General features: G+C 43.7%; 2 protein-coding genes across 5 annotated transcripts in view; both read right to left on the minus strand.

Annotated features, from left to right (window-relative positions):
• Window positions 1-76: 76 nt before the first annotated feature.
• Window positions 77-15,410, minus strand: INTS2 (integrator complex subunit 2). Of its 2 annotated transcripts, none has more exons than XM_038158474.1 (24): window positions 14,988-15,410; window positions 14,410-14,548; window positions 13,683-13,785; window positions 13,403-13,516; window positions 12,972-13,102; window positions 12,713-12,886; window positions 12,051-12,241; window positions 11,327-11,452; window positions 10,715-10,786; window positions 10,505-10,619; window positions 9,799-9,867; window positions 9,505-9,639; window positions 8,957-9,133; window positions 8,609-8,717; window positions 7,794-7,898; window positions 7,194-7,358; window positions 6,835-7,036; window positions 6,192-6,317; window positions 5,463-5,652; window positions 4,311-4,580; window positions 3,204-3,311; window positions 2,523-2,628; window positions 2,195-2,371; window positions 77-1,395 (listed from the first exon to the last, which is right to left on the minus strand). In XM_038158474.1, exons 1-24 carry the CDS (start codon window positions 15,278-15,280, stop codon window positions 1,226-1,228), a joined length of 3,567 nt encoding a protein of 1,188 aa, XP_038014402.1. In that variant the 5' UTR covers window positions 15,281-15,410; the 3' UTR covers window positions 77-1,225. The 2 variants fall into 2 exon arrangements, with proteins under 2 accessions (XP_038014402.1, XP_038014401.1); XM_038158473.1 differs by having other exon boundaries at window positions 79-1,395; window positions 12,051-12,277.
• Window positions 15,411-15,487: 77 nt separating this feature from the next.
• The window catches only part of MED13 (mediator complex subunit 13), a 53,899-nt gene continuing 44,548 nt past the window's right edge, over window positions 15,488-24,838 (minus strand). For 2 of the 3 annotated variants that reach the window (XM_038158471.1, XM_038158470.1), the window contains exons 22-31: window positions 24,506-24,725; window positions 23,726-23,917; window positions 23,373-23,596; window positions 22,787-22,929; window positions 22,513-22,671; window positions 22,238-22,423; window positions 21,902-22,050; window positions 21,512-21,685; window positions 20,303-20,403; window positions 15,488-19,655 (exon numbers count right to left, since the gene is read on the minus strand). In XM_038158471.1, coding sequence (XP_038014399.1) covers window positions 19,523-19,655; window positions 20,303-20,403; window positions 21,512-21,685; window positions 21,902-22,050; window positions 22,238-22,423; window positions 22,513-22,671; window positions 22,787-22,929; window positions 23,373-23,596; window positions 23,726-23,917; window positions 24,506-24,725 — 1,681 coding nt within the window. In that variant the 3' untranslated portion in view covers window positions 15,488-19,522. The remainder of the gene's footprint in view (window positions 19,656-20,302; window positions 20,404-21,511; window positions 21,686-21,901; window positions 22,051-22,237; window positions 22,424-22,512; window positions 22,672-22,786; window positions 22,930-23,372; window positions 23,597-23,725; window positions 23,918-24,505; window positions 24,726-24,838) is intronic. The other variant, XM_038158472.1, reaches the window with a different exon arrangement.

The raw sequence follows: 24,838 nt of genomic DNA on the forward strand, positions 1-24,838 counted from the left end.
GTCAGTGTCTTTTCATTACTGCCACACACAGCTCCTGTTCTTGTGAGGTGTCTGTACCCCCAGGTGAAATTTGGGATGAAGGTGGAAACTTAAAAGCAAACCAGAACACCCCCTTTGAACTTCAGTTATACAGTTGGTTTTGGTTTGGTTTTTTTTTTTTTTTATTTAAATACCACTACAGGATATAAAATTACACTTGGAACCGAAGAGAAAAAAAATACATACATTTAGGTTATTTACATAATTTACATAAAGATGACAAAAATACACTCGGTAGGCAGATGGGGACAGGGGTGTCACAGCAGGAATCCTGGAACACAAACCCACGGGGCTTTCCCACAGGGAAATGTGGGAATTCCAGCCTTGGACACAAAAGAACAACCAACTCCATGATGGAGCAGAAAGGATTTGGCCTTGGAATTGCTTTGGCACGGCTGAAACCTGTCCCTCTGCACAGTCACCCTCAGCATCCATTTCTCTTTGTAATCTTCTCCTGATGACAGCTCAAGATACCTCTGCACTCATTTCCTCAAGTCTTTTTCATTTCTTTTTGTAAAGTTAAAAACCACAAAACCATCTGAGCTGTGTTCTTTAAAAATCCCATTTCCATGGCTCCTCTTTACTATCAGCACTTTTTTTCTGTTAAACGAACTTTTACACCAGTTTCAAACTCTCGGCGAAGCCTGGCTGAGCTTTAAATTAAGCTCCTGATTTCATGAACTTCATGAAGCTTTGAGCAATGGTTTGACACACAAATAAATGCTCTAATTTTCAGAGAACCCGGTGTGAAGGTGCAAGTTTTTGACACCACGTTTTCAAGTATTCCTGGAGCACTTTATTCCAGCTTGCTCTGCGAGGCCCTGCAGCAGCAGCTCATTTACCTCAAGCAAACTTCAACCTCCAATTTTTCTCACCCATCCTTTTGCTGTTTGCCCAACAAAATCAATATTCAGGTGTTATAAAACCCTTCCAGGTGTGTTGCTGTGTCACTTCAGGAGCTGAGCAAACCTGAAAATCCCTGTTTCCCTGGAAATGATTAACTGATCCCTTCAGCCTCAGAAGTTCTCACAAAATCCTGTTGAAGGGATTTTCTCCTGTCACTGAATCAGTGAATGAAAAATGTGGACTTGGCTCCAGCTCCTCAGTCCACTTTCACAGCTTTTTCCAAATTTAGGCACCATAAAGAGAGGGAAAAGCTACAGGACAACTCGCCTGGAGTTTTTTCCTAAATCCCACTGACACTCATGTTGATGATTTCAATGATGGTGTTCTCCACACACTGGCACAGCTGAACATCAGGGTCCAGGCTTGCAGCGTCCCTGGAGCAGCTTTTGCTGGAGGAATCTTTACAGAGCCCTGAGAAATCGTGTGGCTTCTCCTTCAGCTGCTGGAGACCTGGAAAATGCAGCAGGAGAAGCGAAATCAATAAACATTGAGAATTGTTCTTTGCAGCCATAATACAACCTGAGATGGCAAAGCTGAGCCAGCACCATCCCATACTTCAGCACAGGTTATTTCCAGAGACACCATGAAATGTGAAATACAGAGAGCTCTCACAACTTTAGGCTTGCAAGCTAAAGTTTAGAATTAAACACAAGATTTGATCTGAAACTTCAGAAAAAGCTTCCAAGCTTAAGTACCCGAAGCAATAATGTGAATTTATAGTTTAAAGCTAAACCACGTTAAACTAAGTTTAAAAAAGTTTAGAGTTTTAAAGCTTAAAGTACTGAAAAAATACAAGTAGTTACAAAAGTAAACAAGAAGTTTAAAATGCAGTGCTGTAAGTTTATGTATCATAATATAATTAGCTAAAAAACTTTACACTATGACTCTGTAAGACGAAATATTTAAAGATAGAGTCAAAAACATAAATATCCTTATCAACAATATTTTATTAATCAAGAACTCCTCGAAAAGTTTTGTAACTAAAGGTCTTGTGACCTTGTAAACCATACCATAACCATGTGAACCAAACCCACCCTTCCTACTGATACAAAAGGTAAAAAAAATAAACGTCATCAAAACCAATTCAAAAGCCCCATCTCAAATTCCTTTGAATTAAATTATCACAACAGCACAGCATTTAGGTAAATAATTAATTCAATTAAGTAAGTAATTAAGTAAATTATCACAGCACCACAACATTCCTGTCTCAATTCCCTGACCCCTTTGGGGTGCTAAGTCCTTGACTTACGGGTGATGATGGGGTCGAAGTCTCGAGTCTGCGTAGCAACATCAGAGGCACAAACCTGTCCGATCTGGATCAGCAGGGACATGATGTCCTCATAGAGGGGAGGAAAGGCCTGGCAGAAGGACACCAGGCAGGGCAGGGTGGGCATGAAAAACGTGTAACGCTTGGACTGGGTCAGAACTGCCGAGGAGGAGGAAATGCAGAGTAAAATAAATGATTATAAAATCTAATCGAGAATTGTTACTGTCACTACAGCAGTCAGACACACAGAACTGCATTCGGCCTAGAGAAATCCCGCTGGCTCCCCCAGAGGTGGATTTTGGGGTGGTACCTGTGAGCAGGGTCCCCATCACGTTGATGGCCAAACGAGCCACGCTGAGGGATTTGGGCAGGGCATACTGGATACACAGGTAGGAGAGCAACTGGATGGCAAAGATCTGCCAAAAGAGAGAATGCAAAGAAGTTACGGGATGGTTTACAACTTCCAGCCAAAGCTCTTCACCACACTTAAAAGCAAATATTCCCTGTTTCACCATGAAGGAAATTGAAGCCAAAGCAGCCTTAACAATAGTTATTATGATTATTTTTCTGCTGGCATGAAAAAAAAAAAACCACCCATATTTAACAAGAATCAAAGCGTTTCAGAATCTCCCCCATTGCTCCAACATCAATGATGAGCAATAAAGCAACACACAATGTGCAACACAACCCTTGCAGAAGATACTTAGGTCTGACACATTCTAGTTTTAACCTCAGTTGATCAGCAGTAACTTCATACTAGAAAGGATCAAATAAAAGCAACTACAAAGTTGGTTTGATACAGAAACAGGGAATCTTTAGCCCAACAAATTCCAGTTGCCTTCAATGCCAGGCTTTTAATTCAAGGTAAAAGTGCTACAAATATTCCCTGAACATGCCAGGCAAGTTAGAACAGGATGTTTTTAGTGACTGTTTTATTCTCCCCCCAGCCAGTATTCCATCAGGGTTAGCACCCACAGGGACTCCCCAGTACCTGCTTTTCCAGTTCAGGCTGGGCAATGAGCTCAGGGATGAAATCCAGACAGATGTGCATGGATGGGATCCCAGCCACTGTCAGGGCCAGAAGTTCACATGGATAACCCTGTGGGATTAAGAAAAGAGGTGTGTCAGTGTGCCACAGGTGTGTTTCAAAAATTCTGCTTCAGCTAAGATTTAAATTACACCTGTGTTAATGCTTTGTTTCAAAATGAATAGATTTGTAACTCCTTTTTGTCCAGAGTTTGCAGCAGGCCTGTAATGCCAAGGCAACAAGAGGCAGACTGGGTACAAACCCAGGGTCTGGATCAAGTCTTTATCATCAATATTCAATGATTTATCTGCATGGAAGCTCTCCCTCCACTCCCCAAAGGAAAGCAGACTGCAGTCACCTTTTCCCTCTGTGTCTTCCCTGTGTTCCAAATTTCACCATCAGCCCCAACCTGCTCATTTCACAACTGCCCCATAATGACTTTTTTATCACTTTAATCAGTTCCAGGTCAAGGCAAATTAACTCCTTGTAAAGAGTCTGCCATCTGGCAAGGAGCAATTTAATATGCATTAAAAGCACATTTGTATTTTAGAAATTACTGATCTTCCCCCTCTTCTATTTTTTTCTTGAAGGTGCTCAGCTGCTTTTTCAGGGCCAACCTTTCTCCTTCCACTCCAAAGAGATAAACTGTGCCCAAACAAAAAGGAAAGATGAGGAGATGTTTACATCTGAAGCCAAATTAATTTTGAATAATGGGAATATTAATTTAAAAACAAGGCCAGAAAAAAGGAACCCACAAAAGATATGGAACTACACGTGTAATACTACTACTTGTGTAATTACAAGGTGATTAGGGCAGTTTTCCTTGGCCTAGATGGACAAACTGAAAAGGACAGAGGCACAAAGGAGGGCAGCAGGCAGAGTTTGGGCGCTGCCTTCTCACTGAAACCAAGAGACCAAGCACTGGAATAGAAAGGAAGTGTGAGCTCTGCAGATTGAGGGAGACAGAAGGGGAAAAGGGGGTTGTTATCATCTCTGAGGAACATCCAGCAGCCCCTGAGCCCTGCCCTTGGCTCCGTCCCACCCTGACTCCCAGAGGAGAGCAGGGCACACCTGGAAATGCACGAGTTTGACGATGTTGGGGTCGGCAATGTACATCTGGTGCAGCAGGCAGCAGATGAGGCACTGCACCTCCCGCAGGTTGCACAGCAAACTCTGCTCCTCCTCCTCCTCCTCCTCCTCTCCCTCCTCCTCGGCCTCAGCGCCCTGCGGGCTCGGGGGGCTCTGCACACCCCTCAGCAAACCACGGGCACTGCTGCTCTGGCCCTTCTCCTCCTCTGTAGGCAAGCAGATCTCCAGAAGGATCTGCACAGCAGCACTGTCCTGGGGAGAAAAGCCACAGAAGATGCTTTAAAAAGTGAAATAAAAACAAATCAAATACAAAATGAGGATAATTTAAGAAACGGGAGATTGTCATGTGACTGGGATTTCTACCTATCGATTTTTTAAAGCACAGAATGAAAATGACTCAGCTCAGGAATCACAAATCTCGTAGAACATTTTAAAAACGTCAACACTTTATCTCAATCAAGATGCAAAGAAAAAAAAAAGGTTAAATTCTAACAAAATATCATAATCACAGATGAAAAGAGCAAATTCAGTGGAATCTCATATTGCTTCAAAATAAATATCCAGTGGTCCCTTAAGGCATCCAGAGCAGACAAAATATGCAGAGAGCCATGTAATTCACAGTATTCATCACCCTGCTCATTTAAATATTAAATTCCTATTAATATTCCTATTCCTAATAATTCCAATTCCTATTCCTAATAATTCCTATTCCTATTAACTCAAAAATCATATTATAATGGGAGCTCCCTATGTGACATTTTTCCAGGGATGAAGAGATGTCTGTGGAACAGGATTGCTCAAGAATTTCCATTTATTGCTGTTTTACTGCTCCAAACCCAGCCACAGAAACAGCCTCTGGATCACACAAGCATCAAGGCAAAAGGGCTGGTGAGCAGAACTCATCTGTTCTGACAGAATAACCACTATCAAAGCAGGAAATCAGCACAATGCTTCAGACCAGAAAAAAGAAAATATTTAACCATCTGAGTACAGAGGCTGTTTTCTTTTCCATGGTAAAAGAGGTTGGTAAAAAAAATCATTTAAAAGGCCTCATTTTTTAATTTCCTGTTTCTGCATTTCTCTTTCATCGCTGTTTTTCCTCACATCATGGAATTATCCATTTCTTCCTCTTACCTGAGCAGCAAGCAAAGCATTTTTTAACTCTTCCCTTGTAACTTCTGGGGCCTCTGGACCCATTGCATTGTTTTGGGATGGCCTAATGTCCTGCTCTGCTGTTTCCTTCAGGTGAGCATTAAGGTAAGCTTTGGAAGCAAGGAGATATCCATTCAACATGTGCAAAATGATATCCATCAGAGGAGGACTCCTGAGATGGGAACACAGCAAAACAAAGACATCTCAGGACACGAACAAACTAAAAGCACTCCCAAAGGCTGCAGCACCACAGCTCCTCCTCTGGCATCACTGGCATCTGGGGCAACAATTTCCAAGACTCCCTTGGGAAATGAAGCAAATCTGCCTCTGTCACATCCACCAGCAGCACCCGCTGGCAGAAACTGCTGCCCAAAAGGATGGAATGACCCACAGGCACAAGAGCTGGAAGGATGTCACAGCTGAACCTCACCCACCACCACGTGGCAGCAGCCATTTCCAACACTCTGCAAAGCCTGCTCGCCACAAATTCACACCCAAATCCAAAATGGATGAGCCACGTGCAAACCTCAAAGTTCTGAGAACACAGCTGGAACAGCAGGCCCAGCTCCACAGTCCTCAGGCCAAGTTTAAAACAACACAGATGATTCGTTTGTGACTAGTTTGAAAAGGTTTGAAGTGCTGAGAGCTCTCAGAAGTTTCCTGCTGGACACCTTGGTGTTAAGCATTCCCTGTGCAGCAGCACAGACTCACCTGTGCACTCTCTGGTCACACCTCAGCACAATCAGGGGGTCAATCATCAGATCATTCTGGGTGTACTTCTGCTGCCGCACGATTTTTGCTGAAGGCTGCAGGGCATTAACAGTCATCACCCACAACCTAAAATGAGAATATCTTGATGATTTATTTTTTTTAATAGAAAATTTGTATAAGAAAAGGGGTTCCCTAAGCACTTGGTCACTCAGCCATATTTTTCTAGGCCTATCAAGTACTCAAACTCCATCTGCAGCCCTTGAAATGAACCAAGGTGCAGTTAACTTACACTCCCTGGACAAACAGCAGTTTTCACTGCAGTAGAGTATCCACTTCATAAAAAAAGGCATTTTCTTACCAAAGTGAGTTCCTGTTCCATCAGTAATTCAGCACAAACAATGGACACTATAAAACCATACTCCTGTATTTTAAACTGAAGACTTCCCTTCCCCTGAGAACAAGAACCACCTTCCTTTTAAATACAAAGGTTCAAAATGTTAGCAAACTAACAGCTCCAACACATTCTATTCAGTCACAGCCTCCAGTCTCCCAGCTGAAGGCATTGTGTTATTAGTTTTAAAAGAAAAAGTGGCCTTCCACCTATGTGCACCAAGAAACCAAACAGTATTTTGAGCCCTGATACCTTCTGGGCATGACAGTGTTCAGAACCATCCAAAGTTTATTGACAGCCTGCAGAATCCCCCGTGGGACTCCAGCTTCCAGCAAAAGATTCATGTTTGAGGTCAACACCTCTGCATAGGGGATCAATTCTCCAGCTGAGAGAAGGGTCAAATGTTCCAGGATCTGCATCAGCTGGGTGTGATTTCCAGGCAGCATGGAAAAGGCTGGAAAACAGAAACAACAGTATCTTGGTAAAACCAGATTCTGACATTTGAAGCACTGAAGCATTTCAGTTATACAAATGCACTTTAATCACACACTTCCAAATCAACTATATTCCAATCCATTTGGAAAGAATTTACTTGGAATGAAGTTCTTTACCTTCTTGGAGCTGTTTGGGAGAGTGGTTCTTGGCCATGTTGGTGAGGAGCATCCTCCTGAGCAGGGCGTCGGTGCCGGTGATCTGCTCCTCGCAGATCCAGTCGTCCACGATGCACAGGTGGGGGTAGTTGGTGGCCAGGAGCCTCAGCAGGGCAGAGTGCAACCCTTGGGGACATCAGGGACATTCACAGCTCAGATTTGAGCAGCTGCATCTGGCACCTGAACACATCTGTGCCCTTTATTTCCAGCCCTGAACTGAATGGCTGGCCAGCAGCTCAGCGAGGTGCAGTTCACAGCCTGATGCTCCAACAGAGAGGCAAAGTTACCCTTTGGAAAGTTAACTCCTAAACTCAGCCTGGAATATTCAACATTCCCAGGTAATTCCTACCCAAAAACCTGCCCTAGGGAGGTTAAAACCTACTCTAAAAGGAACTGCTTTCACTGTGACTCTTCAAACATCTCTGCAATCTCAGGAGCTACTCCTGACAGATTTTAAAAGCAAGAAAAAGGAAAACAAGCTATGGAAAAAGCAACAGCCACTGAGCTGAGAACACTCAGCCTTCCTTTTCACGCCCCTTAGACCTTCAGACAGGTTTTTACCTCCCAGTTCCTGCTGCAGCCCCTGTGCCTGCCGGATCAGGTACTTGATTGGAATCTGATCCATCAATGCTGAAGAGTAGGACTTGGGTTTTCTCTGCATTGCAGCTACAAGAGAACAGGACAAGAAACCACATGTAGCACTTCCAGCTGAAAACAAGTATCCCCCCAACTGGGTCAATGAGGAAAATGTGAAGCACTTGTCTCTATATTATCCAGGTCAAAACAAGAAAATATCAAATAACTGCAAATGATTTTATTTTCAGACTTCCTTGATTAACATGAAGAAAAAAGACTGAAGAATACTGGAAGTTTTGCACCTTAAAAAGTGCTGGTAAAAACACACGCCAGGTATAAACACTGAATTTTCACTGAAGTTCAACTTCATCAATAAGAAGAACTGGTTTAAACTGGTTTTAGAACTGGTTTAAAGTCTTCACTTCAAAGGTAAAAATGGGATTATTAAGTATTATCAACTATAAAATTGCCAACTCAAAGAAATTGCACGTTTGATGACACATGAATAAACGAAGATCTCAAATAATTATGTAGTCTTTGTTAATTGTCAATGCATTCCTTAGATGCTCATAAACATTTCTAGTAACTCAGCTTGGACCTCTTTTAATGTGTAAAACAAATTACTCCACCAGAGAGTTTCAGCAGGAACTTTATGTCCTGAATCTCTACAGCAACGTTTTATTTACTGCAAACACCTGAACTTTCTAAGCAGTGCTCGAATCTGACAGCAGCATGAATTTCTCCCCTTTTTGCAGCTAATTTTCAGTTAATCTGTTTCCCCCTGATGCTCTCACATTTACCTAGAATCTTTGTGCTGGCCAGCAGTGCCTCTTCATAGGACAGGACATAGTAGAGGACCAGCAGTTGTGTGGTGATGCTGAAGCGCTGGCTGGAACGAGTGGTTTCTCCCTGCACATAAACCACACACAAAGGTCAGGCTGCATTCCTGATTCTTGGGAAGCAAAATTTGGATTTACCCACAAATATGATAAATATCTGAGTAACAAGAGTCGCTTCAAAGCACACGACTGTCGCTGTAGCAGGAGGGAGTTTACAGGCAGTGAGAGCAAAAAGTGAAGCAACTTAACAAAAATCCAAAATCCTGAGCCATGTGCCCATAAAGTACAAGATCCAAACAAGATGATTACCCCAGAGAGTCCTTGGAAAACATTCAGGATCTCCTGCTCTGTGACAGGCTGGTTGGTGGCCTCGGGGTTGGATTTAGATGCAGGAGTGAGGATGGAGTTAATGTAGACATCAATGAGGGGCAGCAGCTGAGGGTGCAGCGGGGTGGTGGTTTCACAGAGCTGCCGGTAGATCCAGTCCTGCAAGAGAACAGCCCGTGACATGAGCAGAGGCTTTGACTTTGGAAAGTGTAACCTCACTTCTGAATTGGTCATAAACTCTGTATCCTGGGCCCTGATTCACAAACAGAACTTGTCCTGGCTGGGAAATCATTCTGACTATGATTAAGCACAGATGGGGGAGAGAGACTTCTTATTTTTAACTTCATTAGGCAGTGGTCTCTGGACTGCAGAGCTAAAAATGGGCACTCCAACTTAAAACACAGTTCACTCTTAAATTACATGGTAAGAAGGTACAAGATTCATCAAAAATTCTGCTCCTGTAAGTCAACCAGCCTGCAAAACCTCATCAGCATTCAGAATTATGAACAGAAACAAAACAAAGGCGGTACCTTAATGGATACTTTGTGCTTGGTGAAGGAACGACTCTTCAAGAGCTGGTAAATGCAGTGAATGGGTAAAAAGCCAGTGATGTTGGCACTGAGGTTGCCTGTCACAGGCACACGGACAGCATGGGCTGTAACCACCTGCAGGGAAGACACAGGGAACAGAAAAACACCACTCAGCACAAGGCACAAGTGTGACAGTCACACAGCCCTGGCTGGCATGTCCTTACTTTTGGAGAATATCCCAGAGGGAAAGGAAAGGGCAAAGGGGGAAAAATAAAATCCCTAGGTTGCAAATACCTGTTCAGTGAAAATCTCTTGTGTGAAGATTGTCTTCATTCTGCTCAGTGAGCTGGGCTTAATAACAATCTGAAATTCAGAGGAAGTCCTTAGAATTGCACGTTCTATCTTTCTTATAACTAAGGACTGCAAGTTTATTTTATAAACTGTTAACTTTCAGCCTTTTAAAACTCGGTTTTCCTGGTATCTCAGACAATTCACATCTGTATCAAATGTCAAACAGAAATATTTTCCAGTGTCCCAAGTTAATCACCCAATGTCTTCCTTGTCCTAAAATCTCCCTCCCCAGCTATTACACCTGCTGAGACACTGTGTCACAATAGTGACTTGTTGGCAAATCTCCTTTGGCAATTTACTGAAATTAATTTTTACATGTACAGGTATTTCTTTGAACTATTTAAAATAAAAACTTTGCAGCTCCATTTGGAAAACACTCCAGTTAGTCTTCTAAAAAGTTCATTTCTCAGAAATAATGATTTCAACAGGGCATCACTTTCTGAAGATTCTTTCACCACCACATTCCTCTGCATCAAGAGCTTTGCACATCTGAATGTTCTTCCAGGTTATTACTCATTTTTCAGGTTTTATTTGCTTTAGGTGTATTAGCAAAACCAAACTTCTTGACATCAAAAGTAAAGTAAATACCAAAGTACCAAAACCCAGTAAAAATCTGATTTTAACAGATTAGAAATAGTTTAGGATTTACCTTCATTCCCAAGGTGGAGCAGACCAAATCGATGATGGCACTGAGCTGGTTGCTGTGGAAATACATGGCCACCAAGAGGAGCATCTCTCCAAAGGAGGCAGACACACCAGAAATGCTGATGACAACAGCAGAAATACAGGACATAAGCAAATAGGACATAAATAAATGTGAGATTACTGGAATCACTAAAGAAATCCAGCCTGCTCTCACCTTTCAAAGTAGGCTTCTTCCTTTATCATCCAGCTGAGCCACATCACCATGAGTTGCTCCTGCTCTGGGGTGCTGCACAAAGAAAATCCAGAATAGATCCTTTTCCCAGAAAACCAGTGCTAGTTTTACCAGCACTTGCAGAAAAGCCACTGTTGGAGGAACCTTACACCAGGAGACTTTTTGTCACTTTCACTTCAGCATCCAACTGCTGATAAGAAGTGATGTTTGGCACAAAGGTCAGTCCAACTGTCAGGCAACTTCCTTTTTGGAACGCACCCAACAGAAAGCTACACCCTGAATTATCTGCACTGCTTCTCTCTAAGGAACTTAGCCATTAACCTGTTCCATGGAACGGTGAACAAGTCAGGCCTACTTCAGTCTTCAAAAAACCACCCACACTAAGCTCATGCTAATGCTCACCTCTCAAAAGACTTGCTGTAAAACAAGAGTGAAATATCCATTCACTGAGCAGAGTGAGACAAACCCCTTCCATCAACGTATGGAGATTTCATAAAGCATTAGGGGGAAAAAAACTGCAGCTCGGGGAAGGACATTGCCTTAATGGTACTAAAGCAGTGTGATCTTCCAAAGCTCCTCCTGTACTGAGAGTACCTGACCAGAGTGGAGAAGGCCAGCAGCATGCAGAAGGACAGGGACACGAAGCGGACGCCGGCCGGGGTTGCGGGAGGGCGGCTCGTCATCAGCTGCAGCAGCTGCTCAGCTTCCTCATCCGTGGGCCTGAGCACGACAGAGAACAAAACCAAGCTGGGGATTTAACAGGGAACAGATTTCCAGTCTCTCACGATGGCTAAAGATTCAATTTTCCCTGTTATTCAATCTGTCAAGGTGGTAATTTGCTCTGAACTTAACAGAGATAAAACCCTCTGTTAAGAGACAACAGTGAGAGAACTTCCCCAGGATATAATCCTGTCTATTACTTAATTGTTGTGTTTCTTAGAGTCTTACACAACACAATAGTTAAACACAACTATTACTTAAATTAAAACTAGCAGTACATAAAGATGCTACCTTAAAAAGTCTAAAAAAGTCATTTCTAAAAAGTGAAAGCAAAGGAATAGAAATTCAAAACCCATACAATGTATATTGCTAGAAGAGAAAACAGCTGATAACTACACACTTCTCCAGCCACGTGGGTTTAGAGTTCTCTTAACAATTCTGCAGAAGTGATTTTGCAGCAACTGAGGACTGAAATTAGAGAGTCCTGCCACAAGTTTTGAGGACACAGTAGCACTACGACTGAAGAGCCCAAAGCCCTCACCCTCTGCTGAAATGGACAGCCGTGAACAAAACCCCAGAGCACGAGCAGGCTCCTTACTTGAGGCCAGCAATGCCCATGAGGGCGCAGTAGAGGCGCAGCAAGGCGCTGGCCTTCACCACGTGCTCCTCCTTGAGCCCCGAGTACACGGACACGTTGGGCTCCGTGTCAGCGTCCGCCTCCTCCACGATGTGGGTGCTGCGCACCGTGGGCAGGATCCCCATCAGCTCCAGCAGCAGCTGCCTCCTCATCTGCCACAGCACAGAGCTGATGTTATCTCTTTTTCTCTGTGTAAGAGGTTAAGAGATGAGAACAATGTCAAATCCAGCCCAACAATGTATTATGTAAGAGTTTCCATACTCAAAGGAAGGAGGTTGCTCGTTTTTAAATACAGTTTTCAGTTCCGAGCTTTAACTATGTCACCTGAGCATCTTCCCACTGTGAACGCTGAGAATGGAGATTTTTATCAGTCAAATATTACAAACATACAATTCCCTGGTTTCCATGCCTAAAAACCTCTCAGGGGAATGACCAAATAGCTGCTGCCTTCAGGGACATTATTTACAGACAGCCCCATAAGAGGAGGTCACCCTGTAAAGGCTCCTCCAAGACGTGCTAAGAATTGATGTGCATTCAGAGAAATCTGCAGCACATGTCCAGAAGAGTTACATCAAGCTACAAGAACATTTCTTTAAAAGCAGAATACTCTAAGATTTTCTTACCTGCTGTCCGTTTCGGATGAAAGTTCCAAACCACGTCCGAACCTTTGCATTTGTTCCGAGCAGCAAACCACTCACAAAACACACCAGGTCACTCACTCCATCATCTGAGGATTCGTTCTTGGTGTGATCCAAGGTCAAAGCCACACCAAGACCTGGCAGGTGACACTCTTCCACCTGATAAAACACTCAGGCTCAGTCATCTTTGCTGGGTTTGAAGCTTCAGGAAGGTTCTTACTCGTGATTCCCATGAGAGACTCACCACCATGCCCCGGACCCTGAGGGCTTGGGAAGGGTTCATCTTGCACAGGTGCCGAAGAGCCTCCGTCCTGCGCCGGCCCCCGACGCTCTCCTCGTCCTGCCGCTCGCCGTTCTTGATCAAACCTCTGCACACTAAAGAGCCGACAGCAGCTCTGAGGAAAGCTGCCCTTCCCAATTCAAACTGTCACCTGTCTCTGTGGCATCTAAATCCCTGAGAGCAGGGGGAGAGGAGGCTGCTAGCCCCTGCCATTCCCTGCCCAATCAGCCTCTGTAACAGTGACCTACAGACAAAAAGCTGTGACACACACGGCGAGCCTGGCCTGCAAAAAATGGGAATCAACGTGCCCAGGTGGCAGCACCCAGCAAAAAACCCGTACAACTCGTGGTTTAGCCCAGAATTGACCAAAAGCTGGAGAAGAAGCTGTGACTCACCCTCGTTGAAGCTGTCAGGGACATTGGCCACCAGCAGGCAAAGGAACCAGGCTCCGTTCTTAACGTGCAGCAGAGCTTCGGCCACATCCACTATGGGCAACAGCGATGGCAGCTCTGCAGGGAAAGAGGGTGCTAAAAGCCACAGTGTTTCCCTGGGAAACAAAATCCCTGTTTCCAAGAGCTGCACAGCTTAATTAACCCTGCATCTGCCACAACAGCTCCCAAACTGCTTCGTTACGTTTGTGAGAGGTCAGAAAACACCGTAAGTACAGAAACACACCTGCTTGCAAAATGCAGAGAACATCTGCTGCCTCCTCCAGGTAAACAGGACTCTCGAAGAGCTCAGAAGATTTGAGGAAAAACTCACCATTTGATTCTGACACCTGCAAGACAACATTTATCATCAGTGAACAGGTTTTATGCAGCAATTTGTCTAAATCTGTTTTAAATTCAGCATGTTTAAAAGATTAAAAACTGCCAAAAACATAAAGCTATCAACACAGAACAAGCAGGAAAAGTTTGTAGAATAAGAAATATTTACTACTAGAAATATTTCAACACAGATGGTATCACTGCTTCTTTTCAGGAGGAAGAAAAGTAGCCCACTGACATTTTAAGTTTACACAAGGAAAATAAAATGTTTGGTGAGGAAGGAAGTGAGGGAAGAGAAATATGATGGCTAATACCACACTGCAGTAGGAGCAAAGAATGGGATGGAGAAAAGTATCCCTTCATTTCCAAATTATTTCTGCACTGACAGATCACCAAATCACATTATGTGTGAGTACAGCATATTACAGAGTCTCTATAACATCAGCAAAGACTTTCTTTAGGAAGTCATGAAGAGTTTAAGCACAAACCACTGTTCAATCAGAGTGAGACTTCAAATCTTGATAAAGCAGGTAAGGACTGGAGAATAAGCAGCAGCACCAGAAGCACAACCAGTGTGCCAGCCAGTCCAGAGGGCAACCTAAAACTCACAGATATCCACCCATGGGGAAGTTCACCTTGTTCATAATGGCCAGCAACTCGCTCAGCACCAGCCGGAGCCGCCGAGGAGAGTCACTGTGCTCAAACTCCAGCGTCAGCCCGTGCTGCAGCTGGGACACCAAGATGCTTTCTCCACTGCCACCTCCCAGCTTGTGCCTGGCACACAATTCAAAACAACAAGAATTAAATGTTTCTGCAAAGAGAGAAATGGTTCCGATTAAAGGAAGGCAGCAGTTCCCTAGGGATCTCTTCGATCAGGCCAAAGATCTGTAAAGACTGTTGTAACTGCAGTACAAGAAAGCTAATTCAGTACATTATCAAAACTTCTACTCTCCAGCAGCAGTCAGGAAAGCGCGTCCACCTGAGCTGTCCCTTCATCCCACAGAGCCATCCCAGCCCTTCCCAGCCGGGGCAGCTCCCCCAGCTCCGCTGAGCACGGCAGGGAACAGATCCCAGGACACACAGCCAAACCCCAGGGCTTTACTAGGAGACTATCGAGGGACGCGAACGGCCGGCTCCGTCCGGCGCTGCAACAGCTGGAACAGCTGGAACAGAGCACAGCGCTTCCGCCACAGATCCCCGCTCTCCGCGTTACCGGAGCTGCTGCTCCTTGCTGGCGTCCTGCTCCAGCGCGTGGAAGTCCACGGACAGCAGCGCCACGATGGAATTGACCGCCTCGACCCCCGAGAGCAGCCGCAGGATCAGCTTCTTGTCCTGCGCCCAGCTCTGGCTCTGGTCGGCGGGCGCGCACAGCGCCATGCGCACGAGGCACGGCAGCAGCAGCCGCAGCTCGGGGTCGCTCAGCGCGGCCAGGCGCACCACGTCCACCTTCTGCATGGCCTCGAAGGCGTAGGGGCTGACGAACTGCAGCGCCGAGCACTCGGACATGGCGGCGGCAGCGGCTCCCTCACGGCCCCCGCGCCCACCCGCCGCCGCCGCCACTACCGGGGGAAGCGGGAAGTGACGTCACGGCGGGAGGGCCGAGGGGCGGGAAAGGCTGAGGGGCGCCGCCCTGCCCGCCCCCTCAATAAACCCACAGCGCAATCAAGGCTTCATGAATAATTTATTCCATTTGAATTTTTTTTTTTAAAAAGTATAAACCTTTTTTTTTTTTTCTTCATTTCCTCGATCACAATTTGTACAACTCAGTGTTTATGGCATTCGGCAGAAATAGTGTTTGTTCCTTAAATCGCTTTTTATTCCTGTGTTTTGTCACGATGAATGCGGCGGCTCGGCCGAGGGCACATGGCGGCGGCTGTGCGAGGCTCCCGGGCACATCCAGCCGTGCCTGAGGGCTGCGGGAGCGGCTCTGTGACCTGTCCAGCCACGCTCCCGGAGCTGTGCAGCGAGGTGTCGGAGCTGTGTCCAGCTGCGGCGGTGGGGTTCGCCGTGTGTCCAGCCGTGGCAGCGGCGTTCGGAGCAGCTCCCCGGGGTGTCCAGCCGTGCCCTCAGGAGCGGCTCCGCGCTGGCTGCAGCCGGGCCGCAGGGGCGCCATGTCCAGTCTCAAGGCCGCGGTGGCCCGAGCTCGGCAAGGTCCTCACGTCCAGTTGACTCGGAAAAAAAAACCCTAAAGCTCGATGAGTAGCATCCTGAAAAAGTGACCCTGAGGATTGTGGTAGGTCCCAAATCCAGTTTTACTGTAAATTAAGCTTTACTTCACTGAAAATAAAAAGTACACCCACAAATAATAGTAAAAAAAAAACACTTTAAGTACAAAGCATAGTCCTGGGCCCTTTACTTTAAAATAAAAAAATGGGAAAAAATAAAAATAACAAACAAAATCACCTTCCCAGCTGGAGGTTGCGAGACAGTAACGTTGTACAATGTCACCCCATTAATGAATTCTCCAATGAAACCCAGATGAAAACAAGGTTGATGCAGCATTACTATCCCAACAGACTGATATGCGGTGCCGTACTGTTGTGCAGCAAATTATATGGTGCAATAGCATTTTTTTAAAATGTTTTACTCTTATTCTTGAAAGCTTTAAAATAATGCAACATAATATTTTGATATTACAGTATTAACAAATAGTGCTTGATTAAAGACATCGGCAAGTCTTCATAGCAACACACAAAGTTAAAATTACCATCAGAGGTAAATATAGAAATACAATAATCTGCGCCATAACTGACAGCTAAGTAAGAACATAGCTGAGGATTTAAATATAAATCCATTTCTCTTTAATTATTTCAGAGAATGTAAGAAAGATCTAAATGTTACAGCTCCTTTTAAAATGTGAGGGTTGTTACAAGTACAGCTGGTGGCCTCACTGGTCTTAGCAGCAGGGTTTTCAGAACCAAATCCAAACAGTAGTGAGTCAAATGTGACTAAAAGGCTTAAATGCAGTAATATCTGGGTTCAAATACGTATTTTTAATTGGAATGGAAGGATCTCAACTTCTTCTTTCCTTGGAAGAGATAAACCTCCACAACTACTTAAAGCACTGACAGGAACAACATTATCTTGTGAGGCCGTTTTGAAAATCCGTAGCTGAAATTTTCAACTACTTAAGCTTGTACTTGCTAAACAACCTGGATGTATTGGATTCTGACAATTTTATTTATAAACCAGCTACTATGTGCACTTAAAATAGTTAAATGAAAGTAGCTAACAAAAAAAGTATGCCCGATATAATAGTTGGCTCCGTGGTGCTGGCAGGTTTGATATGTACATTGCCGGCTGTGACTGTCACTCCAGAAATGGCCCTTCTAGGCTTTTCTAGTGGTTATAATATTATAATTTACTTGAATTGCATTTGATGGGGGGGAGGAGTGGGAGACTGGCAGCTTTCACAGTAGGAGTTTCACAGGGAAGGCTGGTCCAGGTAACAGAATACAGTTACACCAACGCTCAGGCAGCTGATTCACTTACCTTTAGGAACACAAGTTCAGATTGAACACAAAACAAAGCCACACCAAAACCCAGCCCTTGGAACTTGGTTAACTGAGCCAGGGTTAGAAATGACCACTTAGCGACAAAGCTCAAAAGAAAAAAAGGACGTACACCTTGAAAATTCCAGTTTGAGGAGCACTTTTCCATGTCAAAAATGCCAACCAAATGAGAAAAACCTTCTGTAAGACAATAATGTGCCGTTTAATCTGCGGTGCGTTACCGAGATAAAGTCATGGACAGACCCAGCTTGTTACTCTGTTTATCAAAATATGCTAACTTCTGATTGCACTCATGTTGTTCTGAAGAAATGACTGAAAATTCTCATCACCAATTGTACAACTTCTTTATACAAAACCAAAAAAGTCGCTGATATTGTATGTACACGATTCAGTGAGACTGTTCATACGAAAAAAGAAAATCACCTCAGGCAGGTCTTTTGCATTTACGAAACGAGATTTTCATGAACACAGTAAGTTTGGTAAATGCGAGCAAATTCTTCCTTGTAGAGGGGTTAACAGCAGGTGCACAAACGGATCTCAAAACTTGCTCCTTTACAGGTTTAAACCAGCGAGACAGACAATATTAAGACCCAGGACTTGGGTTATCGTGACAGGCTCCCGGGAGCGCTGCAGGAGTTCAGTTTTTCATCTGGCAGTCAGATAAGGAACCCAGAAAAAGCATCTGCAGCTGCTCTTCAGCACCCCTAGGGGCTATTTTAGAGCAGCCACAGACATTTGGCATGTGCTAGGGAAAAAGGAAGGAAACTACTGAGAAAAAATGGTGACCGTAGATAGAGGGAGACGTTTAGGAAAGCCTTGTGGTTTGTCAGTCCCTTCCTTGGGGAGGGCAAAGCCCCCTTGGCACATGCCCCAGCCAGAGCCTGAAAATGGGATATGGGGAAGGCCATACACTGATACTTGGGACCTTCACCACAGTGCCAAAAATACATGGAAAAGGAAAATGTTCAGGGTTTCGTGCTGTTTTTTTACTAGTGGAATAAAATCTGAATACCAGAATTCACTGAGAATCTATATACACCACATTTGAGTTAAACACACACCAATCTTAAAGTCAAGATTGACTATTTTTGCATTTGTAAAATGGCTAGAGCTGGGCTAAATTTCAGCCTGGCAGGAGACTTTGGATAAGGTCAGAGTTTTCTGCGTGCTCCGCCTCAGATTCGCATTTTATCACAAAAGTGGAAGCAAACAATGCAGTGAGCACAGTGCCAAGAATATCCAGGGAGCAACAATGCACAAGAGATGTTCTTGTGATATTAAAACGTGTGTCCTGGAAGAGGATCTGAGAATCTAGCCACAGCCCTGAACCATAACACAAACCTCAGCTGAAGAGTTTATTCATGTTATTCTCACTACAAGTTAAACCACCTACGATATCACTTATATATTGCCATTGTTACTCTGTAAAGGTGTGATATAAAATGCTGTAAGACCCAGTACCTTTTCAATTTATATAAACACAGTGAACTTCATTACTGTACATGTACTCTGCAACTACAGCTTAGCTGTAAATCCCCCACACACAATGGTATGGACATTAACCCCTCTATCCCCATTAAACTGTACATCAAGACAATACAAATTTACTGTCCCCACCCACCCCTTACAAAAAAATAATACTCTAAAAGCAACCTACTGCAACTTTTAATTAAGACGATTACATATATTTTAGACCAATTGCTTTAAAGCAAGAAGGCAGTATAAACCTTCTAGGAAAATTTTTATAAAAGAGGTTAAGAAATATAAGACAATTTATACATTTAAAAACTTACAATAAATAAGAGATGCAGGCATTTTTGAATACTAAGTACTATAATCCAATACAAGAACATCTTGATGTTCCGAAGCCATAGGTTGAAACTTAATTGTTCCTCGTGTTTCTTCTCATCTCCATGCTTTTAAAATTCATTAACCATGACTGGGTACTATGGCTCATTACTCTTCACAAATACTGTGGCTGGGGAAAAATGGTTAATTTTGCTACTAAAAACGTTATAATACACTTTCTGATCATCATTCTGAAGCGTCCCCCATAGTCAGTGACTCAAAGCCAGCAGGGCGATGGGTGCCCCTCTCACAAGTCAGAACAATATTTGCTGGAAGTAACAAGATTCATACCCCATCACAAACAACTTGCACTGAGAAGAATTATAACTTAGTCCTGCAGTGAAATATCCCTTTTCCTCATTTTTGTCTTGCAAAATTCAGATGAAGATCACAGCATATTCATGATAAAGTTATACAACTGATTCAGCACCACAAAATGAATTGGGAGACATGACCGTCTGTCCTGGGTTGCAGGATCACAGGTTAGCCAGGAGAGTGCATTGTACTGTTCCAGAACAAACCTGAAAAACAAACAGCCTTCTGTCAGGCCAGCACATTTTCCCACCAGGATTTTACAGCCCTAATTTCCTATAATCCAGCTTCTTTGGCATCAAAAACATAAAATAGGTTTGCCAGCATTCAGAAATAATGTCTCTTCCAAATTATTACAGCAGTTCTGAGCTAAACTTGCTTTTGGTGGAAAACTGTCATTGTAATTGCCTATTCTCAATTCATACCAAGAGGTTCACATTAAAAAAAAAGAGAAAATGAAAAATAATCTGATGTTTTGTCAATTAGCATCCCGTGTTTACATGGGTCTGGGCTCCTGTCCTTCAGCACTTCAGATTTTCCACAAGACTGCTGTGCAATATTCCGGCTTAACTGTTTCTGTCTTTTCTGCTAGACTCAAACTCTCTTCTAGTTTGAGGAATTCATTGTTTTTCAAACATTTTCAAAGACTGGTTATTAAAGAAGGGCTTAGAGATGTTTGGTTTTTATTCCACTGTTCTGTGACAATCACCTAAAGCACAGCAATTTATCTGCACTAAGGGTTATCAGCTGCACAAAGGAAAGAAACTAACAGCAGGAAAAACAAACACGCAGCTTCACTGCAGCAGCCTTAAAAATGAAATGTATAATGTTTTTGCAAGTGATCAATGATAAATACCTGAGCACATCAGAAGTTTGATTAGAATCAAGTGGATGGGAGTGTTTACTGTGGAGTAGCTCGTCTGATTGCACTGAAGGCACGTGGAGGTGCAAAGAGGCCTGAGGAAGGAAGAAGGAAGCCAGAAGTTACTGCCTGATCAACTACACCGTATTTCCTTCCCCCATATTGTTGCAGCTTGCAGGCACTTCTCTGGCTGACACGCAAGCCAAAACAAATGTTATCCTCAGGCCATCAACAAGTTCAGGAGCTCTCAGAATATTTATATTCTCACACAGATCTCTGCTAAAAGCACAGTACTAGTAGTGAAATACATATACATATATATATATATATATATATATATATATATATACACATATATATATACACATATATATATATATATATATGGGGTTTTTTTAATCCCTTTTCTACATTAAGTGATTATTAAAGACTCAAGTGGCTCAAGATGTCTAATAACACACAGACTTGGAAGTTCAGTTGCTGTCTATAGGCCTGGTCTATTTATATTTCATATCTAGAGCTGCTTAGGGTAAATAATAAATCCTCTCTTCAAAATAATATCCTACACCAAAGCCACAGCTGAGCTCAGGCCAAGAGGAACTGCTAATCCAGACACAAACAGGGCTGCAGAAGATATATCTGGATCATTAGAAAACAAAGCACAGTGTTAGAGATGCTGATTTGTCCATACAGAAAGTTTCTCTGTATACCAATGTGCAGCCTTAAGTGTGCCAAGTGTATCTTGATTGTGCCATAAGGAGATAAGGGGCTCAGACAACACCCAGACAGATGATACAATGCAAAGCCAACGTGGAAAAACCAGGTTTTATGCTTTGTGCAATCCAGAAAGATTCGTTTATTCCTTGTTTTACCCAGGACAATCGAGTTATTATACTCCACTTATGTTCCTCCCTCTCTAGCACCTGTCCCCACAGGAGTCCAGCCTTAGCCAGAGCTCATCCAGGAACTCCACCTGTTCTTAAAAAATCCTGGAACATAAAGCCAGGGAAGAAAAAGAGCCCATACTACCAGGAAGAAACCATGAGCAAAGCAGAGCCTTCCAAACAGCCAAATCTCAAAACCTGAGCCTCTCCTGAAGCAAAAGCAGAGCTGTCCCCAGAGACATGCACTGACTTTGCTTCAACCAGAACAGTTTTCACCCCCAGACCCCTCAGGCTGCAATAGTCTCCACCAGGACAGTACCTTAAGAAACAAGGGACACTGATTTTGTGCTTGAGGACACGCTGACCAAAACCAGTCAGGCAAGGGACCTGCTTTGGCAGTTGACACAAAATAACCGAGGGCCAGTGGCTGCTGCAGTATATTTGTTACTTCATCGTGAGATTCTGTGGAAAGCAATCGATCTGTGCCTTGACCCTGGAACACAACAGGCAACGGGTTCAGATTAGGAGAGCACAAGTTTAATAGAAATTATCTGTAGCTTCTGAAACACAAAGCATTTGGAAATATCCAAGCATGACGTGACAATCCAATATCCAGGTGAAAAACCTTTCATTCCACAAAAGGAAATTAACAGATGGAGAAAAAATGGCCAAAACACACACACACAACTGTATTTACTGCAGTAGTTACCTTGCCCATATCACCTCCGTGGGGGTAGTGGGACCCTGGAGAATGCACAGGGGATCCACCAGGAGAGGCAGGAAGAATATTTATAATATCAGGATCAAGATCATCTCCAGTGTCTAACAAGTCAAAGATTCCCATTCCATCTGCTCCATCTTGAAAAAAAAAAACAAGACCAGTGAATTCCTACAATTTCACAACGTGCAGGATATGACAACACATTCAGAACTAAAGGGATTTTCCATAGAAATGGAAATGGCTCCTTAGAATGAACAGTTTATTCTTGTGATAGGGAGAGCGATGAGGGGTTTTCAGAAAGTGAGAACAAATCCAAGTACAAACCATTGTTGGTGTTGAAGGCCAGATCCAGGTTCTCAGTGGTGTACGTGGACGATGCCACCTGCACGGAGGCAGAGGTGGGGAACACCAGGATGTGAGTGCAGGACGTGTCCTGGGGCGTGTTCAGCTGAGACGTTTGCATGTTCAGAGTGGTGCTGCGCCCGAACACGGAGCCCGTGGACACGGAATCTTTGGGACAGAAACCAAGCATTCCCTCAGGTTAACAAAGCCTGAACTGTTCCTTCTCGTGCCAAAGAAAGAGAGAGTTTCCTAAATACCTGGCATAATAATGAAGGATCCCTGGGGTTCCATGGCCACCAAGCAAGCACTGAGAATGCTGGGGGAGTCTGCAGCAGAGATCCCACACATCCTGCACATGTCCTTCAGCCTCTTGCTCAGGGACTGCAGGTTCCGGCGGCTCAGCAAACAGCTCCAGTCTGAGGGAGGAAATCTCAGGAGTCAGGTTCTCTTCCAGAAACAGGGATGATACTACTGAAAAATTAAAGCTTTAAGTCAAGCTTTAGACTTTAAAAAAAATAATGTTGCTGTTACCTTTTAATTCCCCATGTCCTATTCTTCCCAAGCGGCCTATGACAACTCTCCATGGCAAAGAGCTCATCTGCACAAGTCCCAGGCACCATTCCCAGAGTTTCTGGAGACCAAGTCTGCGGGCAGAACCCTTTTTCCTGCGAGCTCTAGAGGAAAGAAAGAAGAGAAAACAAAGCTAAAACCGACCTGCAACAAGGTTTTAATGCCATGTTTGGAACATTTTTGTATTAGCCTGAACATTCACCAGAGCCAAGAGTGTTGGTATTGCAATCCATCAGCTGCAGCTTCAGGGGGTTTGGGATTGTTAAATTAATCCCATTCTAAAACTGACATTACAGCCAGTAAGTGAGACGGGGAAATATGAACACACACACACAGAGTAACACTCAAGAATCACTTGAAACTAAACTATGCCCTTTTAGAAATTTAACTCAAAATTATATGCACATAACAGGGAAAATATTCATCTGCTGTAGCCACTTGTAGTCCACAAAAGTCAGTTATTCTTACAGCACCAAACTCAATGTAATTCTTCAAGGGAATGAAAGAAAACACGCTTGCTAAAAATGAATTGAAGTTTGGTTCTTACCTGTTTGGTACATCAATATTAATTATGCAAGTTTCTAACTGCTCTCCATAGAGGTCTGTACAGGATGCAAGCAGCCACCTCTGATCATGAGACAAACAGTAGCCCACAAAAAGCACATTATACTTCTGGCCAGCTTCTCCAAAGGTTTCTCCCAGCTCTGTTTGCTTGTCCTTCACTGGAGCCAGTATAAAAGGAGGGGTGTAGAGTCGAATACACTCAGGTCTCTAGAAAGATGACAGAACAGACAATGAAGTTTGAGGAAGAAATTACTCCCAACATAAAAGATGGTTGGTTGATAAGCAGGGACGTTCCTCTGATCTGGGTAATCCCACCATGTCATTGACAATACTCACATCAGGGCTCCTAAGAGCAGTTTCCATGGCTAACCCTGGGCCAAAGCCAGTTAAGGTTTTCACATTGGTGGAAGTTGGGAGAGGTCTCCGACACTGAGTGAAAGCTGAAAATGCCAAAGATTTTAAATGCTGAGTGTAAATCTGCCTGTCCTCGTGTTTCACAGGCTGCAGCAGGTACTGACATGGGACAATCTGCAACAGAGGAGAGGAGAAAAAAAAAACAAACCATTGTTTTATCAATAGATTAGATGGCTTCTGACACAGTATTTGGTACATTGCTTTTTGAATTTTACTTTGCAGTCAAATTTCTTCCAATTTTTCCAAAGCCCTGTGGGACTTCAAGAAATTGTTCCCATTGGCATTTTCTTTAGAGGAAAAAATAATTTGTTTAGAAGAGAATCTTAATGATTCCTCCAAAGGTCTTAAAGATTGCTCCTGCCCTATGTTAACTGGTCCTGCAGCTGGAAGGAGCCCTGCCTGCAGCCCAGCAGGGCCAGGCTGCAGATTCCAGCACAGGACCAGCAGCTTTCCCATACTGCCCTCATCACTGGAGCGGGCACTGCATCTCCTCTGAGATAAAACTGATGAGTTTGGAATGTACAACAGGATTCAGCTTTGGTTAATAGCACCCAAACTGCTCCAAAAGCTATAACCTCATGATTTAACAGCTGGAGAACTGTAAGTAATGTTCATGAAGGAAATAAAACTTTCACCTTGAGGGTGTTACTGCCCCCAACACAGCCAAAGCCAAGGATTCCCTGTTTGTCTCTGTTGGCTCACCTGCACAGAAATGATGTTCTTGATGTGGGGAGGAAGAACCTGAACCATCTCCAGAAAGCAGCGCAGAAGTCCAAGTGTCCACAAACTGGATGAGCTGCTGTTCTCATCCTTTTTTTCATATGTGAAAGGATCAATTATGTAAACTACAATTGCAGGTGGATAGGTGATAGCATGTGAATCTCCATCTGTGGGGACTCCAACTTTATCACGATCCATAGTGCTGGAAATGCAATTTTGAAACCAGTTACAAACAGCTGAGTTTTGTAAAGGTTAGGTTTTTACTTCAAAACTAGACCAAATTGTCAGTTGTTAATCTGGAAAATCTTTGAGTCA

Source organism: Motacilla alba, chromosome 19, assembly GCF_015832195.1.
Source record: "Motacilla alba alba isolate MOTALB_02 chromosome 19, Motacilla_alba_V1.0_pri, whole genome shotgun sequence".
NCBI classification, from domain to species: Eukaryota; Metazoa; Chordata; class Aves; order Passeriformes; family Motacillidae; genus Motacilla; species Motacilla alba.

What these genes read in the sequence shown, in the direction of transcription:
- INTS2 (XM_038158473.1), bottom strand. Translation starts at nt 15,280, where the DNA reads ATGTCCGAGTGCTCGGCGCTGCAGTTCGTCAGCCCCTACGCCTTCGAG. An exon ending in TCAGGGTCCGGGGCATGGTG is followed by an intron (nt 12,887 to 12,971) that starts GTGAGTCTCTCA and finishes GTGTTTTATCAG; the next exon opens with GTGGAAGAGTGTCACCTGCC. An exon ending in GAAGAAGCCTACTTTGAAAG is followed by an intron (nt 10,620 to 10,714) that starts GTGAGAGCAGGC and finishes TGTTGTCATCAG; the next exon opens with CATTTCTGGTGTGTCTGCCT.